Here is a 19,762-nt window from a genome sequence, read left to right as displayed (position 1 = left end):
CATAGACTCTTCTGTTCATTCCCTCGAAGCATGACCCCTTTTGCCCTGTCCTCTCCAGCCTGCCCTGTCCTTATAGTGCAAGTTTTCCACACCTGGCTCTTTGTCCCAGTCCCACTTTCCTCATCTAGCCAGTCCCAGTCTCCAATCTTCAGGCTTGTTATCTGAGTCCCAGTCCCTTGCTCAGCAAGTCCTAGTCTCATCGTCCTGGACTCCTCCCTATCACAGTCTCCGTCTCTCCCCCCAGTCACAATCACAGTCTCCTTCCCAAGCCAGTCCCATTTCCTCCCCTTCTGGATTTAATTTCAGGTGCCCAGACCTGGACCCTGGTATGGCCCGCACCAGTCCAGGAATGCTGTTGCTAGGAGAATTCTGCTGAACTCCAATATGGAGCATGCCTTGTCTGGACGGAATATTCAGGGAATTTAGGGGCTAAAATCTAAGAAGTCCCTACTGAGCATATGTGAATGGCATTTTTTCAAAGGCAGATAACTTGTGAAAATGTGGGTGGATTTACACGGGGACAGCACAAGGTACATCTCTGACCCAAAGGCCACCTCTCTGTCAATCAGCTCCAAAGCATAGAAGTACTAGAGTTTTTCAAAGAATAGGTCACCACAATTTTTTAACATGGGCAAAACAATACATTTTCCCATAGTCTCATTTTAAGAAATGACTGAAAAAATTCGACTTCAGGTGATTTTTTTTTTTTTTTTTTTGAATTTGCAGCAGACACCCACCATGGAAAATTTCAAACCAGGTGGTTAAAGTATGACAAAATTATAAATAACTGAAAACAGGGTCTTATAATGGGAAATGACATGCAACCTTAATAGCAGGCTTCTACTATACTAATTTTTCCCTACCTTAATGGAGCACTGTGAGTGTTAATTCATTAGGGACTGCGCGCTGATTTAGTGATGAAAAGTGCAGTATGAATCTGAAGTCTCATAGTTCTTACAATGCCACCTTGCCTGCTTTCATTACTGATTATGCACAGAGAAATAGTGGCAGAACATATGATGGAAAACGGATGGGGAGATAATCTACTTGATATCCACTTTCAAAGGGCTAAAACAACATGTTTACAGTGGATATAGCATAGATAATGGGATACCTAGGATACCGTTGTTTAATAGAATTCACTGAGTGGAATTTTGGGGGGAAGGTTGTATACATAAATGCTATGCATACACACACACACACAGATACACACACACACACACACACTCCCATTTTTCTACCACTAATTATCACCTAAATATCACCATTCCTAATTTAATAAGAAAAGACCAAGCTGAGAAAAGCTCTTTTTTATTGCGATGAGAATTTTTGCTGCCTGCCTCTGGACTGCAGGACTGAGCCCTATCCAAAGTCCTTTCAGATGCAGATATTTCTCATTTCTCCCCTCAGTCGCTCTTTGCTATCCTTACTAATGCAGAAAAGCACTGATTCCTGTATTCATTCAGGGCTCAGCCTGGCAAACGCTCATGTCAGTAATCTTTCCTCACATGAATAATCCCTCTGATCTCAATGGACCAACTCCCAAGAATGCAGAAACTGTCAGGAGTAAGGAGTTGCATGATTGGGCCCATAACCAAATGCACACTTTCTTGCTTGATTTAAGAAGATACATAGCCTTGTCCTTTTGTTGCATGTATCAAGGGCCCAGATGCAGCGTGCACTGATTTCATTTTAATGAGAATAGGGGTGGGCACGCCTTACCAAGTGTAGTGAATGCCACAGTAAGTATTCCCATTGGTTTTGGTAGGCTCTGCAGGATTGGGCCCTTCCATAATAGTTGAGGGGTATAGGTTTGGTTTGAGATTCGAACTTGATTTTTTAAAAATGAAGTGATAGTTTGTTTTGGAAACAGAATAGTAAAATAATCAAGTAAACAATCTGTGAATATATGTGTTAAATTATCAGACCAGATCTCTAGCTGGGTGATTTTTTTTTTTTTTTAATATTTGTATATGTCAAATGATTTATTTGACATTGTGAAATTTGTCAAATAAATTATTCGGCAAATATCCTATTCTATTTATAAATTCTCCTTCTATTAACCCTTAATTGTTATTCCTTTATTTCTTCTCTGTGTGCCAGTGCTGGCTTTTATACAGGATGCAGAGTTCGGGATTGGGATTTCACTTTTACTTCTTCAAATGTTGTTCTTTGTTCACTTCAGGGGCCTGATCTAACTCCCCCTCCTCCCAAAGTCAATGGAAAGCCTCCCACTGACTTCATGAATATTAGGATTATCCTCATCTCCCCCACCCACAATGTAGTTTAAGGCTCAATGCTGCAAAAATACGTATGCACCTGAGTTCCTTTGCTTATGTGACTAATCCTATTACTATCAATGCGTCTGCTCATATGATTAAAGTTACTTACGTGCCCAAGAGTTTACAGAATTGGGCCCATTGACAGGCAAATGAAAAATGAAGTGGCATTCCCAAACAAACACTTGATCCTGCAAACCTTTTTAGTGCTCACCAACGTGACTGGTTCCATCTATTTTGCTTATCCACTGACTTCAGCGGCATTGCATTATGGGCTGGATTCTCTCACCCTTAAGTTGAACAGAGCCTTTTTCTCTGAGGACCCATCTTGAAATGAATGGGGCTACTCACAATGTAAGATGCTACTCACCATGAGAAAGGGTGGGACAACAGGACCATAGATGCTTATTTGCAAGTAGATGTATAGAAACTTTAATAATAATAATAATACGTGGATTTAGTTTTTATTCTCTTTATTTCTGTGTTGTGAGCAGCCACTGCTTTCCTGCTGCATTATCTTGGGCAGTACCTAGGAACATTTCTCACCTGGGAACTGTTCAGTAGGCCCGGTCTACACCTAGTTTTTGTACCCTGTTAATTATAATGCTTTAAAAAACAATATAGCTAAAACAATGTAACCTTTTGAACTGGTATAAAGGTGTTGAACTGGTATAAAGGTAGTTTATTTCCATATATTTAATGTGCTATACTGCTATAAGTACCGTTATATTGGTATATCTGGGTCAACGTCATGTCAGGGTTTTATGCTGCCACCCACCAGTGTGGTATCTGAACACTAGGGGTTATACCACTTTATATCAGTTTCTAAACCACTACAGGTATAGACATACAAAACCTGTATGTGAACCAGCCCTAAGCAGAAAACGGGCAAAGGGACACCTTTGCTGAGCAGGAAAATTACTCTTTCCACTGGCCTGTTTTTGTTTTATTTGGGATGACTGTTATATGCTAGGGGCTTGCTCCATGTAAGATATGTTAACAGATCTGTCCCTGGAACAGGTCGATGCTGGAGTCTGTTTCACATTGGACTTTGGTAGATGTTTATTCTTTCAATAGGGTTTAACAAGTATTAATTCAAAAGGCCTTCCTGGCCCTTTAGCATAGATTTGATTTAAAACTGGGGAAAGCACAGATCTCTTCCTTCAGATATTCCTTTCAGTGGGCTCCTCTGTGTAGCTTGGGATGTGGGCACGAATCAGCATTGGAAGGCAAGTAATTCAAGAGAACTACAGATGGGGAGGGGAGAATTCTTAGCCGGATCAGGTTCCCAAAGTGTTGGAGGCAGAACTGGTATACACGTCTCATTTGGTTGTTAAATACTCTAGGAAAGGAATGCAAACTTTCACATACACACACACACACACACACACACCTCCCTCCACACAAATAGCACTACATAATTTAAGTGAGGCACTAAAATGGGATTTGGAGTCCCCTGAAAGAAAACTCCTTCTCATGACCAGCGGTGAGATATTTAAAGAGCAATACAAGAGAGGGACCTGACACCAGCAGGGTTTTGTAATGCATGTCTGAGGTACCTCGAGAACTATACAATGAGGGAAGGGCTGTCAAATGCCACTTCTGCTCTCGCCCACACCTGCTATCCCTTGTAAGATGCCTGTGTGGAGGATGCTCGAAAGTGAGGGTAGTAACAAGCCGGATCTCAGGGGATTCTTAGCAAGGCAGGACCTGATTCATCCTCGGAAGTCAGTAAAAGCCGAGGCTAAGTCGCCCCACACTACTCATTTGGCTGTAAACAAACTCTTCAGCTGGCCCTGAGTTGATGTTATTTGCAAAAAATCCCGGCCGGATCCTGTAACCGTGTCTCTAATCCCAAATCGAGGGGATAGTCCAGGAACGCAGGATCACGCCCCTGCCTCCCACTCCGTGCTAGGCAACCTCGGCTAATGTAATGCATTGGGGGGGGGGGGCACCTAAGGACAGTTTTATTTAACGTCCCCTAAAAGACAGGAGGCAAAAAAAGTGTTTTCTTTGTATTAAATGCGCTACAAAACTGGGAGAAGAGCTGTCAATAAGCCATTTAGAAAGGCTAACAAAATTAATCTAATAGTCTGCTTACTCCGGTCCCTTCCGTTTACAATACCACGTGTTTTACACACACACACACACACACACACACACACTCCCCCTGCCTCCCAATGCGGTTGCCTCACCGCTGTGGTTGTCTGTGGCCCCACTGTTGCTCCATGAACTGCTGGGGTGGGGTGAGCCGGAGGGGGGGGGAGATAATTTAAAACAATGACATAATTTAAAACAATGCACATTTCAGAGCAGGCAAGATGAAGATGAGCTGACTGATGAATCGATGTACGGCCCAGTTCGGAGAGGAATGAACAATCGGCCAGGGAATATATATTTGTATGTATTGAAACCAACCAAGAAGGGTGTTTTTTTCTTTTCTTTTTCGGACCTCGCAACTTGAAGTCTGCAAACAGCTTTTCTCTCTCCTCCTTACATTTCCCTTTCCGTGCTGGCAGCATCAACCCCCCGAGCAAGCCTCAAAAGATTTCATTGGAGCCTAAGAAAAATGCTCCTAACGCTAATAATACTCTGATGGCTTGGGGTGGATTTTTTTTTTTTTTTTTTTAAATCTTATGCTTATGGGGCGGTTTGTTCTGTTTTTCCACCCGACAGGAAATGAGATCTGATTTATTTAACAGAGTACAATTTAATTGTCTGTAATGCATTGTTCGGACGAGCATCTTTCAGCCCCAATGAGTGCAAAAGACGTTTTATGTTTCCAGCAGAGAGAGACAGACTATTCTGCTGATTGGGGAGCCGAGCAAGGGAATCGTCTCTAAGCCAGCTCTTCGCCAACAGATGCAGGCTCCTGTAGCCATCTCCCGGCACTGCTTGTATGTAAAATAAATATCACCATCATCATCGTCGGTATTAACGGTAGTCAGATAGATTTCCCCTTCCTCCCCAGCGATCTATAGCAATACAGCCCCCCCTTCCCCGGGTTGATGGTATAATAAAACGCCTCAGGAGCATGCAGGGTATTTTTCAGATGCAGCCAGATCAGACAGAGTACGAGAGAGAGACCTGGTACAGCCACAACAACAAGAGCTTCCTCCATATCTGAACTGCCTTTATCACCCGTTTCATCATCATCCTCACACTTAATGGAATAATAAAGCCAGAACACCTCGGGTTCCCCCCCCCTCCCCTCTCAAATAAAAGGCCGTTTTCCTGGTGATGGCTGGAATTAAAACAGGACAGCGAGTGACCGCAGGGTTTGCAAAGAAAAAGGGGAGAGGGGAAAAAAAAACCAAAAACCCCAGCCTCATCGCTCCTAAAAAATGCAATCGCTCCCCTTTGCTCACTTGGCACAATAGAAATTCACTGTCTCTCCAATAGCCATGCGCCTAGTGCTATTTATAGCCAGGGGCTGGGTTGGAAGGTACCATCCTGCTTCTCCCAGGCAGGCAGACGGGGGGAGGTGGGGGGGGATGGATGGGAGGAGGGGGATGAGCCAGAGTAGAGGCAAAAGCAGTTCCCCCCGCACCCGCAACGCGCGCGCGCGCGCGCAGGCACACACAGCCTCTCGCCTGCTCGTCCACACGCACACCACCACCACCACCACCACCCCCTCGTCTGGCTGGGCATTTGAACCGGTCCAGCCTGTTTAAACGCAAAGGACACCCAGCTCCTCAATGTAAAAAAAAAAAAAAAAAAAAAAAAAAGAAAAGAGCCCAGCTCAGACCCAGGGAGAGAGGGAGAGAGGGAGGAGTGTGTGTGCGAGCGTGTGTGTGTGTGTGTGTGTGAAAGAGAGGGAGAGAGAGAGAGAGAGAGAGAAGAAGAGAGGGGTTGGGGGGGGGGAAAAGGAAAGAAGATTTTCTCTATGTATATAAAGATGGCCACGTTAGCGAACGGACAACCAGACAATACCAGCCTGAGTAGCAATCACAGCAACCCCAGCACCAACGGGCACATGAACGGATTAACCCACAGCCCCGGGAACCCGGCCACCATCCCCATGAAGGACCACGATGCCATCAAGCTCTTCATCGGGCAGATCCCCCGCAACTTGGACGAGAAGGACCTCAAGCCGCTCTTCGAGGAGTTCGGGAAGATCTACGAACTGACGGTGCTGAAGGACCGCTTCACGGGCATGCACAAAGGTGGGCTGCCCCCCGCAACTTTCCCGGGAGAGCCGAGGAGTTGGGGGGCGGAAGGGGGGGGGGGGCTGCTCGACCCTCTTAAAAAAGAGAAGCCCGGAGGGGGGGGGAGGGAATGGCCAGCCGTTGCATTTCTTTTGATTTCTTCCAATGCTTTCGCTTTTTATTTCTGCGGCGATGCAAGCGCCGGGGAGGCAGCCGGGGGCAGGGCGGCAGGGCAGCTGTCCGCCGAGCGCTGGTGCTGAAAAGACGGAGCCGGCTGGTCTGTTTCTCCGAGCGGCACCTTTCCACCCGGGGAGGTGTCGTGGGGAGGAAGGGGGGGGGGGTTATTTTTGCAGCTAATCCTTCTGAGCGATGCAGGCGTTGCGTGATCTGGAAATGAAGGGATGGGGAAGGTGGAGTGCCCTTTTTTTTTTTTTTTTTTTGGTAAGCCTGGGATTAAAAACAAGAATAAAAAAATCTCAGGCAGGGTCCTGTACAATTGCAAAGTAGGCTTCGCCCTGGGAGACAGGAGTGGGGCTCCTTAAACTGGGGGAGGAGGGGAAGGGAGTAGTAGAGCATCCCGAGAAAAAATAGCATGCACACGCCACTTTCTTTCGCGGGGAGGGTCAATTCTGCGGGCAGGCTGGAGGAGACCGGGAACTTTTTGCTTGCACGGGGAGGTTTGGAGCAGCATTCAGGCAGAGTCCCTTCCTGACACCCCCCCCGGCTCGCTCCGAGCGGCAGAGCGGGGTCTGCAAATGTGTCATCCCCTGGGCGGTGAGGCTGGGCTGTGTAGTTTAGCTGAGCGGGATGCTACCGTGGGGTAGGGGAGTTTAGTGCTTTGCCACTGGATTGATCGCCCTGAATGAAAGTAGGACTCAGCTGAGTTGGAGGCAATTTACATAGCAGACCCGCTTATAAACAAGATGCATCGGTAGCCCCGATGAACTCCCTTCTGAACTCCTGGGTTCCTCTTCCTTCTCAGTGTTCATTTATTATTTGATCTGATTTATTCTTGCTTCTGACAGAGGACCCAGCCCTGCTCAGACAGACCCCAAACACCAATGGGCTAGGGCAGGGGAAAGTCAGATGGATTCAATTAGGGTTTCAATCTCAGCCGCTGTTCACCAGCAGACTCCTCCTGGGCAGAGTCCCAGAGAACAATATCGCTTCAGCTTGCTGGGTGAGTTGTAAATCCCCAAGTTAATGGCATGTTTAGAAGTCAACGGCTCCCTCCCCACCCCCGGAAAAGAACGCAAAAATCACCCTATATTCAAGAAAGAAAACGGTACCAGGCAAAGAGACTGGGGATGGCACATAAATTACAAGGCATTTTCCCTCCCTCCCCCCCCCCCCCCCCCAGATGAGCAGTATAACCCAGGAGCTTTTACACTTTTCAGTCAAGCTTCCTAGAAACCACATCAAGGTTAGTGTTTGATGTTTATCGTTTAAACCAGCCGTCGATAGAAATAAGCATAAGGAAGGTTAGATCCTAGGAGATGGAGCCGGATAGGTGAGGGGTAGCTCCAGTGATCTGTGTGTCTGAATTAGGCAGGGTTTTCTTTCCTAAGAAGGAGGAAATAATAATAATAAAAAAAACTTTACCAGGCAGATTCCTCTGAATGCTGAATCCAGGGGAGGAAGGCACTTTGAGAAGGATCTAGCTTGCGGTTGCCTTGGCAAACTGTAATTTCTGTATCTTTTGTATAATATGTATCTCATCCTGCAGATCGTACATGGTCCGTAGAGATGTGTGTGTTTGTTTGTGTACACACACGCATCCTCAGAGGGAGAGAGAGCACTTATCTGTCTTGAATAATCTTCAGCAAATATACCTGAAATAAGCAAGCCACTAGACTTCCTTTTCCTCCAACTCAATTGCAAGCTGCAAGCTAGGGTGGAGAATCTTGTCAGTTTCTCAAAGCAAATTGCACAAGGGTGTCTGGAAACCACGCTCGTTTTCAATCTCGTAGAACTTCTGGACTTCGGAGGGGGGGGAATGCGGCTGGTTATTGATATGGAGCGGGGCTAGGCACGGAAATGGCAGAGATGGTGAGATCGGTTTTATTTAGTCCACCCGGGAAGTGTTTGAACTCCTTTCTGGTGATGGTGCTGATTTATTAGCTAATGCTGATAAAAATGTGCCTCTGGCTACCTGAAAAAAAATTACTTTCTTGCCACTAGTGATTAATTACTATTAAGTCAGAAAGCATGACGGGGCTTTGAAAAATTAGGATTGTGTTTTGCTTCTAGTTTTTTTTTTTTCCCCCTCTTCCCTCCCCCCCCCCCTTATCTAAGTCAGCAACACAAGGCAGAATATTAACTCAGATCCCTATTTTGTGTGTGTGTGTGTGGCATGGTTAAAGAATGGCATAAAGATCCTGTAACTTAGATCCAAGGGTTTAGGGTGGCAGTATAAAAACCCAAGGCGCTTTCCACAACTGCTGCATAATGAGTGTACATTAATTGATCCCTTACCCTTAGTAGATTTCACTTGCAGACCTCACCATGGGGGTATCCTAGTGAAGTATGCCAAGGGTTAATAGGGGCTGTGGCTTATTTAACTGTGTGGAAAGCGATACTTTACTAAATAAATAAATTGATAATAATAAATAAATAAAAACCTAGATAAAAACCTGGAGATCAGTCATCTCAGGTATAAATCACTGAAATGATTGGACTGGATTTGTGCATCTCAGAAACAATAAAGAGGTCCCTGTTGTAACAGGGGAAATTGGGAATAATAATATATCTAAAGGAAAAGTCACTCATTGTCCACCCAAAAATTCCGCCCAAAGAGCCGATGAGCTACCAGGCTCTGTCACAGTGATTCAGCCTCTGAGTTCCAGCTCAGACACTTGAGAGAAATACATTTGTTTTTCATGCACATGTGTGTAAGTGTAAGGATTGCCTGATCCCTTCGCAGAAATATTTTTATGAGATGATCTTAGCTCATATAACCCCTCCATTCCCCCATTCTCCCTTCTCCCCCTATGGGGCAGGGAAACACACACACACATCCTCTGCTACTTTATTGTGATGTTGGGAGAGGTTTGTGCAGATGTTTCACCAGCAGAAATCTAGGCAGCTTTGACCCATCCACATACACACACACACACACACACACACGAGTCAGCTAATCACAGCCGAACAATTTAGCAAGCCATTCATTCATAACTTCCCCCCTCTTGTCTAGCCCTGGAATATGCATAAAGACTGAGTTACTGGGAGACATAAAGGTTAGTGCTCTCAGGACAGCCATATTATAATGCATTATTTGAAGTCATTTAAGGCCAATTTAAGTGGTATTTAGTATAATATTTATGAATTAATGTAATCCAAATATAGAACTGTCCCAACAGATTTAAGCAGCCTTTCCTACCCATGCATACTTGTACCCAAGGCCTGGAATGTGTTTTAATTTGAAACATACAAGCCTGCATAATATTCTATTTAGGAAGTCAGAATAGATCTATGTATCCCACTCTCAACTGTGGTTCAGTGAAACACAGGCCGGTTAATGCACTTAAGGAGCGAGGTTGGGGGTGCTGTTAGGTACAGCAAGAGTCATTCATTGTCCTGAAAGCTACAATGTCCTTTCGAATCTCCTCTGAAAAAAAGAACTCAGAGAAAACCACCGTGGCAGTCACATTGTTAGGATGATGTACTCAAATGACCCAAATATCACTCAACAAAATCAGTAAAGGCAGCTAGGAAGGTGCGGTAACAAAATGTCAGTTTATTTCTCCTGTTTGCCAGACCCGCTTCTCAAAAGCATGACTAATTTTGGAATTTAAGGCATCTCGAGTGAAGGTAGTCAAGGCTTCCATTCATTATATTCTCCCATGAAAAAGAGAGAGATCTCAGCATGGTAACAGTTTTTAGGATACCTCAGAAATTCAAAATAATAATAACAATGACTATTAAATTAAGAGGCATGATAGATAGATAGATAGATAGATAGATACATAGATAGATAGATAGATAGATGATATGTTGGGTAATTAAAATTTAGTAAAAAGGAACATAACTAAATTCAGGTGCTGAATAAATACTTCATAAATACCATAACTGAAACATAAGGTTTGCCTCACTGAACACAATGCACGAAGTATTTAGTGCAGTAGTAAAGCAGACAAGTTTTAGGGAGAAGAATGCACAAATAAACTTGAACAAAAGAGTGGAGGCTTTATGCCTGCTGTCTGAAGAACAATACCTGAAAACAGTCGAAAGACAATTGGATAGCTTGATCTAAAAGAGGAAAACAAAATAATCAAAAGACAAACAAAAAAACAAACAATCCTCTATACATTAACACCACCCCTTATTTATGTATCTATATTTATGTATATTTTATGTCAAAGAAATAGCCCAGATTTCTTCGTAAATTAAAATGCTAGATTTTGTCTTTTTTTTTCTGTGGCCTGGACATGAATTCTGGTTTCCAATAGCATCTGCACCCATTCCTGTTATGGTTGTTACCGTTGCGTCAGCATTTCCAATACAAACTCCAGTTATCAGGGCTCTCTCAGTTGGGTGTTAAGTTTTGCACTTTGTTACAAACTTGTTCTCCTCTCCATCATCTTATCAGATCTAATAATAATAATAATAATAAATAATGTGTTTAGTTTATAGTTATGTAACTGGGAGGGAGGAGAAGAAGATAGAAGTTTGTGATTCCAGATGCTTTTTTCTTTCCATTCCTACAGCTTAAACCTATATTTGGACAGACCTATATTTAAAGTGAGACCAACAGAGTAACATGTATGCACATCGTAAAAGGAAGGCCACAAAGGTTGTAATCACTTGCACACACCTGAAGGATTATTGAGAGTGGTCATTGGAGGAAGTGAGCAGAAATGACAGTCCTGGTGGTAGAAAAAACTAGAAACTTTGTCGCAGTGATGATCAGGCCTGTCATCCATCTAGTCCACTAGATGGTCTCTGACAGTGGCTAGTGCCCGATGCTTCAGAGAAAGGTGCAAGGCACCCTGCAGGGGATGATTCAGACCGATTATTAGCAGAGCCAGGAAAGGAGTGGAAGGGTCTTGTGAGCAAAGTTGACAGAGTCATGGGGAATTTTGTCTGAGTGAGGAGGGAATAAGGCTGCAGGAACTGTGTCGTATTCAACAGAAATTTGGATTCAAGCCATAGAGAGGGAGGATTTAGGAACGTATGTGTGTGTTGCAGATGGGCTGAGGGCGAAAGGGCTGGAAGACTGAGGAAGGTCTCCTCTGGCCTCAAAAGCTGCGAATATGCAGCAACCTTTTTCAGCCAGACGTCAGAGGGTTTTTTATCATGCATACCCTATGCGCATGCATGCCAGCCGCACGGACCCGGCAGACCATGACGACTCTGAAGGAGCTGTTATGGTCATGTCAATACAGTGTGAATAAAGGAGGGTGTATGTGACAGGCAGTAATGGTTGCAAAGGAGAAAAACTGGGAGTGGGGGAAGGATACAGTCTATTGGGTCAGTTACCTGCATTGAAAAAACCCTCAAATACTTTCAACAACTTAAATATGTCATGGCTTTAAAGTTACAGTAATCATTCAGAACAGCAGAAGACCATGAATTTCATAGTGGCTCATCTGCCAACTGCTCTCATATTCCTGCCCTACAATACTTTGTCTCTGTGTTTGTCCCAAGCAGGTGAATAGTTACACGAGCTAAACTGAGCCCAGTCCTCAGAGAATGGGATTGTGTTTTATGAATCCAGGCAGCCTCCTCTCTTAAGCACCAAAGGCCTGCCCTCTCCTTCCCCTGTGGAAGTCAGTGGGAGGTTTGCCATCTCCTTCAATGGGAACAGGATTGGGCCCCAGATTTCTTTGCAGTCAGTTACCTAACCATGCAGCCCTGCTCTAGCTGTATGAGCCACATGATTTTTAAAACCTGTGGGTGGTGGATTTACGTAGTAAACTACAATATCTCTGGGCGAGGTCATCAGCTGTCCTACACTTCCAAGGCTGAGGACTTGTGTCTTTTCCTAGATTCCCTTCAATGGAACAAAGTAATGTTCAAATAAAGAAGGGAAACCAACAACAGAAACAACTCTTATTACAAGTCCCTGCCTGTCTTTCTTGCTCCTTCAAGAGTCCCACTAGTCCCAGAGGGAGTGGTGTCAGAGCTTATCTATTAAAAACTGCAGTGGGGAAAGAATCATGACAGGTGGAAGTAAAGGCTGTTACTCTACCCTCGCTCCCTGAACTGAGCTGTGGTCAATATCGTAGGGATCTTTTTCTTCCTGAGTCCTCCAGATGTGCCATGGCGTGACCGGGATCCCAGGATCTCACGGAATGATATTCTGCATACTCTCTGCTGCAATACCTAGTGTGAGCAGAGGTCAGGATGTCATTTTTGGAATTTGCATTTGTTTTACTTTTGGCACTTTGAGCCCCAGCCTGGATGCACCATGCAGGGGGATGCAGCTTTTAATGCGCATTCGTTATAAACAACTGACATCCTCTCTAAGGAAGCTCCTTAATTGTAGCTCTTTAGCATAAAGAAAGATGGGAATGCTAAGCCTCTCAAATAAAGTGCCTGACCATATGTAGTGGCTAAAAATAAATAATATACAGCCATCTATTCCTGGAAATGAATGGAAAGACATATAGATATAGACATTGTGTTAAGTTTGTCAAGTAGGAGCAGCCAAAAATATTGATCAAGGCGAGGGGAAAAATTGATAATGAACTGGACTCCAACAAGATTTTAATTGACAGTGACTTCCGTGAACCAGCTTTGGACAGTTTATATAAAGTGACCACCTTGGAACTTTATTGCAATGCACTCTCCTTTAATTAATTGTCACCTTTGTTAAGACTGGCTACAGATCAAAGGTTTAAAGATACTTAACAGGTTCTTAGTAACAAACCCTTAACATGCATTAGAAATATCGGACAGCTCAGCCAATGAGGCATGCAGATTTCGATCTACCTCGCCCTTATCTGTTTATTTCTCCCTCCTTTATTCAAACAGGGGCAATCATTGCTTAACGTTAACTGTTTCATAGATTGTTGTTGAAGCTGAGGCCCCTGGGAGCCTGTTGTTGTCGGGGAGAGGTGGGTTGTGAAGATATAAGGTAGAGTATTTTGCGGATAGTGGATCAGACCAACATGCATTACAGATAGACAGACAGGCAGATAGACAGACATTTTCTCCTTTGCTTACGCCACACAATCTCTTTTCCCCCACTGTTGTTTAGCTCTATAATTTTCTTATTTAACTCCGGAAAACATTATGGGATATAATTTGTATAAAAGGTGCTGTGCTGAATAACGTTGCATATATAATGTTTATATAGAGAGGTATGCTAGTGTACACAATCATACATTTATTATACATCCATATTCATGAAAACACATATTCAATATAGACATATATAAGTATTCCTAGTTGTATGTGTGTACAATATGCTGTCACATATAGCTCTACATTTTCACTTCTCAAATGCAACATTACAGAAATCTTACTCTTAGGTGGCAGTTACAGGTGACTCGGATTCTTGGAATCAGTATATGAAGAGTTTAATGCGATACGAAGCTGTTTGTTCATTGTACTAATGTAATGATACAGTCACACCTAATTAATCCATGTCTGGTTTATGCGTAGCGTGTCTGGGTCTCAAAAATATTTAAAGATAACTAGGCTGACTTTACAGTGAGCTGAACATGTGGCTCCTAACATGAGTTTTCTTCAGACAGAATAAAAATGGAGCTTTGCAGACAGTCTGATTAGATCCGACTGCATACTTGGACAGTTACTAATACAAATATCTACGCAGACAGTGCACACACAGAGCATCCATGCACACATGTTTATAAAGGACAGACTTACATTCGCACACAGTTCCTCTTCTTTTCAATCGCTAAGGGTAGATTCACCTCACATAATAGGCATCACCCACTGCAAACACACACAAATATCTTTGTTGGCGTCGACAGCTTCTTGCAGGTAGATGAATAAAGCAGCATCAACCTAATAATATCCCTATAAAACAGTGCTTCCTTACTAGGATCCAGAGGGATGAAGGCTTACAAAATATATATCACAGAGTACTTGTAGAATTCCCATGATTATGTTTCTTCTGCCTAATGTTCTAATTCACTATTTGATCAATTCTAAGGGAGCAGTGGTTTAGGAGGGGCAGGAAGAACGTTAGTTTACTAGCCTAAGATGCTTGAGAATGAGTGAAAATCACACCTAAAATAATATGTAGCAATACAGTAATGATCTTATCAATACTTCTGTAAGGAAACTGACAGCCTTATAAGAGAGATTCAGTTTTCTGAGCAAAGGTCACAATGTAGATATTCTTCATTAATAATATCGATAGCTTGGTTGACCAATTTAACCAGACAGAGACTGTATAAAGTAACTGCAGTAATGGTCAGGGAGGAGGATGGTGCAGAATTTACAAAATTGTCCTGTAATATTAATAATATTGATTGATTCTAATAATATACTAAGGTCAAGATGTTTTCAAGCACTTCTTTGAAATGTAACATGTGAGACAGATCCCTTTCATGAGCAGATTGCTTTGGCTTGAAACTCTTTGGAAGCTAACACAGTGAAAACTCTGCTTCTCTGCCTATTAAATGCAGGGTTCATCCCTTCCCCGTTATTCAGAGAAAGGAATTTTCACCCTGTCCAAACAGAAACTGACCCGTTTCTCTGCTATCACATGCATCTATCTGTATCTTTCTTTCAAACAAGATCTTAGCATGACTGTATCACAGTAGCAAGGGGATCATAGACATTAGAGATAGCAAAGACTTTTTAGGCCACCTAGCCAAGCCTCTATCAGTGAAGGATTGTTCTTTAAGAGCATTTTTGTTGTTTTGTTATCCTACATATTGATGCAGAAAAAAGTGTCTGGCTGTTTTCTGGTTATTTCATTTTATTTTTGTTTAAAAATATTTGAATTTAATTAATGTGAAAAGACGGTTCACACACACACACATGCTATACATCTATATCTATATATCTATAAACTCTTTACAAAGCAGGCAAGGGCCTGATCCAAAGCCCACTGAAGTCAGCAGAAAGACTCCCCTTGATTTCAAGAGGCTTTGGATCAGGCCTCAGGTTAGAAACAATTTTGCAACATACTGCTCATGAGACAGGAAGTCCTAGTAATGTGGAATGTGACTATCTTCAGATTGTTACTCATATAAATCTAGACACGCAGACCTGCTTGCTTCAGAATCTCCTGACTACTCTCTCGTCAGCAATATGTTGTCTTATCTAGGTTTGCTGGTTCATTCATTCGGTTATACCATTCAGCTTGAAGTGCCTCATTCTAGTCACCGTATGGTAGTTTCAGGGTGGTTTGCCTTGCATTATTCCTTGTTTCAGTTTAGAGGGCAAGCGTTTTCCTTTTGCAGGAGTTTAATTGCTTTTGAAAGCTATTTATTTGATCAGATTCAGTCTTCAATAATACATGGATCGGGGATATGATTTTTCACTCTCTTCTGTGACGTGCAGTTCTTCATTTATGCAACCCCAACCTACATCAGAACATAGTTTTTTTGTTGTTCTTTTTAAAGGAGGACAAAGAAATGCAGAACTCACTCAATAGGCCTGCAGTAAAAGAGGGGGGGGAACATATACTTTGGTGGGGAAGGGAAGGTAAAATCCCTTGCAAAAGTCTTTTGAATAAATTATTATAACATTTTTGTTTACGAGAGCCAGAACATAACTGACTGAGAGGCCCAAAATAAGTATCTTACAAATGATTTCACTCCAAGTTGATCATGAGCAGAAGGGGGTAAAAAAACCAACCCAACCCATCAATACGCTGCAGGGGAATTTGCAAATCAAGATACGGCTGGAGATAATGGTGATATAGTGATGACAGTTTTTACTTCCTACTAGTGGGGATACTAAAAGTTAATGCCAAATTAAACAAAAGAAAAGAAAACATTGGTGTTCCGTCTTTACTCTTCGCTACTGGCTAATAGGTGGCTCGGCTGCACTCCTCAAACGGCTGCCACTGCTTTTAGGTGCTCTTCAGTGAAGGAAAGAGTATAGTGTAGTGTTTAAGAGCTCGCAAGGGGGACTTAAGATGCTTGGGTTCTAATTTTAGCTTTAATAATGACTCACCACTACAACCTCAGCCAAGTCATAGAATTCTGAGGTCCTGCTCCTAAACCGGGGGTTCAATGGATTTTGGATTATGCCCTTAGCTTCTTCATCTGTTACAGGCAGATAATCAGACTCCTCAGAGATGGGTGGGGAGTGTATGACGTGAGGCTTAATTAATATTGGTAAATGCTTTTGAGAACCTTAGATGCTGGATCGCAGCAAAGTATGGTGCACAGGGGAAACGCACAACCATGAGTTCAGGCTTTCAGAAGCTGGGACGGGACTGGAAGAAACGGTTCTCAAGCAATTTTGGCTGAACCTGTGTTTGGGCCTGGGCTTGGACAGCTGTTTTGCCATTCATGTCAGTTGGAAGCAGGATCTGGCCCTTTCGGGGTCATGTTTGTGCCTACAGAAAGGCACTCATTCACTGACTCAGGATCTTGAATGGAATTTCTTTTTAAATGAGTCATATAGGTACTATGGATTCTTATTATTATTGCTCTTTAGGGGGCTGCATTGCTCCAGTCTGTGGGTAAAGCTATGTCATGCCTTTCTGCTCTAAGGGCCTGGGCCATAACCTGTTGATTTCAATGAGCTTTGGATCAGGCCTAAGCCCCTGGATCCACAGTCAGCATGGGTGAGTGGCACTAGGAAGTTGCTCCTACCTGATGGCTCCTCAGTGGTTTAGGTTAATTGGGTTGGTGGTCTCTCTCCATTGGCTAGGACGTGACCCAAAGCCCATTGAAGTCAATGGCAATATTCCCACCTGACTTCAATAGGCTTTGGATCAAAGTGCCTAGTGAACAATGGGTTACTTCACAAAAAACTACCACCGCTGTGGGCATGAGAGGACATGAAAGGAAGCGGCCATGGGGTGTGAACTCCCTTCACCCCTCCATGGCAGGGTGGGCCAGAGTAGGGGAGACCATGCAGGACTGCCGACCGAGCAGTGTCTCTCTCTGTGGATAAACAGAGGAGTCCAGCAGCCAGACCGTTAGATCAGCCTGAAACTCATCTCAGCTGAAAAGAGGTTTTCACTTTCTCTCTCATACTAAGCAGCCGGCAACCAACTAGCAGAGAAAACAGGCGGGTTTTAGTTCTGGTTTTGTTTTGAGGGTGTTTTTTTGCTACTACGTCAATATCCCATTTTTCATTTCTCATCCCCTTCGGGCTCGTCGTTCTGACAGCCAAAAGTGAGGGAACGGGGTTGGTGGAAGGGTTGTTTCGAAACGCTGATGGCATAAACCTGCCCATCCTGCCTTTCAGCCTCGGTTTGCTTGCAAATCATGACGACCCGCTTTTGTCGCCGATATTCTGCAGAAGGTGGGAAGGCAGATTTTGTGTGTGTGTGTGTGTGTGTGCAATGTGATGTTGTCTGACTACCTGAAATCCAACTTAGTCTCTGTTTTGCAGGCCCCGGGGCAGCCGGGGAAGCACATGTGTAATTATTTATATATTTACTCAGCTTTACCGACAGCATTCTCAGAAGGGAAGAATGGTGGGTTCTTTTTTGGAAGAAGGGGCTCCGTGTTTTCTCCAGCCTCTGCAGCAGTGGGTGGTCTGTGTTTTGAAACGATCACTTGCTACTGACCAGTGTATAGTCAGGGGACCACGAAGGTGCTGGTAGAATTTGGAGTCGACCCGACTACGCAGACAAGGATTCATCCCTGCACCACCACCCACACACACACACACACGCTCCCCGCTTAGCTCCAGCGACAGGATTCCTGGCAGCAGGCTTGTCATTCAGACGATGAGCAACTGGCCTGGTGACCCTGCTATTCTAGGGAACTAGTATCGATTGCTGGGCAGTCTGCTCACCCTTCAGGCTCAATTCTCAGACCCAGGCCCAGGCTTTCACTTTCCCAGTTCAGTTCCCAGATTCTTACTCCCTGGGTCTGGTTCCAAGGCCTGGCTCTTTCAGTGTCGTTCCCAAGTCCAGTCTTTGCCCCGCAACTGAAGTTTCTAAGTGCAAGTTCTCGCTCCAGGGGGTCCAGTTCTCAGGCTCGCTCTGTCAATCTCCAGGTTCAATTCCCCAGGTCCCCCATGCTTGTTTTGGAGACCCAGTTCTCATGTCTGCCTGCTCGCTCATCACATTCGCTTCCTCCCAGGCCTGTGCTCCCCTCCCACAGGTCCATTTCCCAGGTTTTCACTGTCCAGAGCAGATTCCAAGCACCACAATGTTGCTGCCCATGTTGCCTGATCCAAGCTCAGTTCTCACTCTATGCTCTGGTCAGCCACTGTGCATGCGCTGTGTCCATTTCTTGGCTTAACTCCATTATTCTTGGATCTGCAGCTTAACTCCCATCTAGCCTTGTGCCCTGGCTTTTTCTGCCCTCCACCAAGCAGGCAGGGCTGGGGGCATGCTCAGTATTCATGTGGGAGACACACCACTCTGGCTAGGCCAAGTGGAAGCCATGGTAGGCATTAGAAAGGATCTGACTCTGCCCATCCAGGCCAAAGAAACCAGTCCCAGTGAAGGAGGGAAGGAGTGTAGAGGATGAAGGCTCTGTGTCTTCTTTTGAAGATCAAAAAAGAATACAATAAATCAAAGGCTTATACAATGTCACCATTTTTTTTTAAGTCAGATCAACAGCAGAGCAATGATCCCTGATATACTTTACACTGAATTGTGTTTTCCCTGCAGGGCAGGGATGTTGCTTCTTATAATCAGATTTTCCTGTAGTTCTGAAGCTTTTTAATATCTTAAATCACCCTCCTTCCCCTCCCCCCCAAAAAACAAACAAACAAAACAGCCCAGAAAAGGAAGGCCGCATAGCCTTATATTGGGGGGGGGGAGCGACTGGGAATCAGGAAAGCTAGGTTATGTTCCCACCTAACACCTCCATCATCTTGTGTACGGTCTTTAAACCAATGTGTGCCTCAATTTCTCTGTGTGTAAGAAAGAGAATCAGGATGCCCAGGTTTGCAAAGAGTTTTGTGTGGAAAGCATCTGTCTGAGTGCAAAGTATTTATTATTATTATTAGGTTTTGCTTATGTCTGTGCTGAGGAACTGGGCATCTCCTGATCTAGCAGGCCAGTGCAAAGAGCACCTAAACTAGAATCACCTTTCTCTACTATCCACTCTGAAGGCAACAGTGGCTGTTTCATAAGCCGTGACAGTCGATGCACTCCGATCCTGCAGATCTGCTCACTGCTTTCTGTTACCCTTAGCTAGGTTCCCTTACAGAGGCTTGCACGGCCATCCATTACTTCTGCCAGTATGTTTTATTTGTAAAATTGCTGGTTCT

General features: G+C 44.0%; 1 protein-coding gene across 2 annotated transcripts in view; it reads left to right on the top strand.

Moving 5' to 3' along the window:
- The first annotated feature begins 6,028 nt into the window (after positions 1-6,028).
- LOC137141807 (CUGBP Elav-like family member 4) overlaps positions 6,029-19,762 on the top strand; it is a 440,181-nt gene continuing 426,447 nt past the window's right edge. For both annotated transcript variants that reach the window (XM_067530902.1, XM_067530901.1), the window contains exon 1: positions 6,029-6,445. In XM_067530902.1, coding sequence (XP_067387003.1) covers positions 6,166-6,445 — 280 coding nt within the window. In that variant the 5' untranslated portion in view covers positions 6,029-6,165. The remainder of the gene's footprint in view (positions 6,446-19,762) is intronic.

The sequence above is a fragment of the Emydura macquarii genome, unplaced genomic scaffold (assembly GCF_026122565.2).
Source record: "Emydura macquarii macquarii isolate MOO-44397 ecotype Brisbane River unplaced genomic scaffold, CSIRO-AGI_Emac_v2 contig_3114, whole genome shotgun sequence".
Classification (NCBI taxonomy): domain Eukaryota; kingdom Metazoa; phylum Chordata; order Testudines; family Chelidae; genus Emydura; species Emydura macquarii.
The sequence above is the reverse complement of the archived record's forward strand: the minus strand, read 5'-3'. Positions and strand labels throughout refer to the sequence as shown.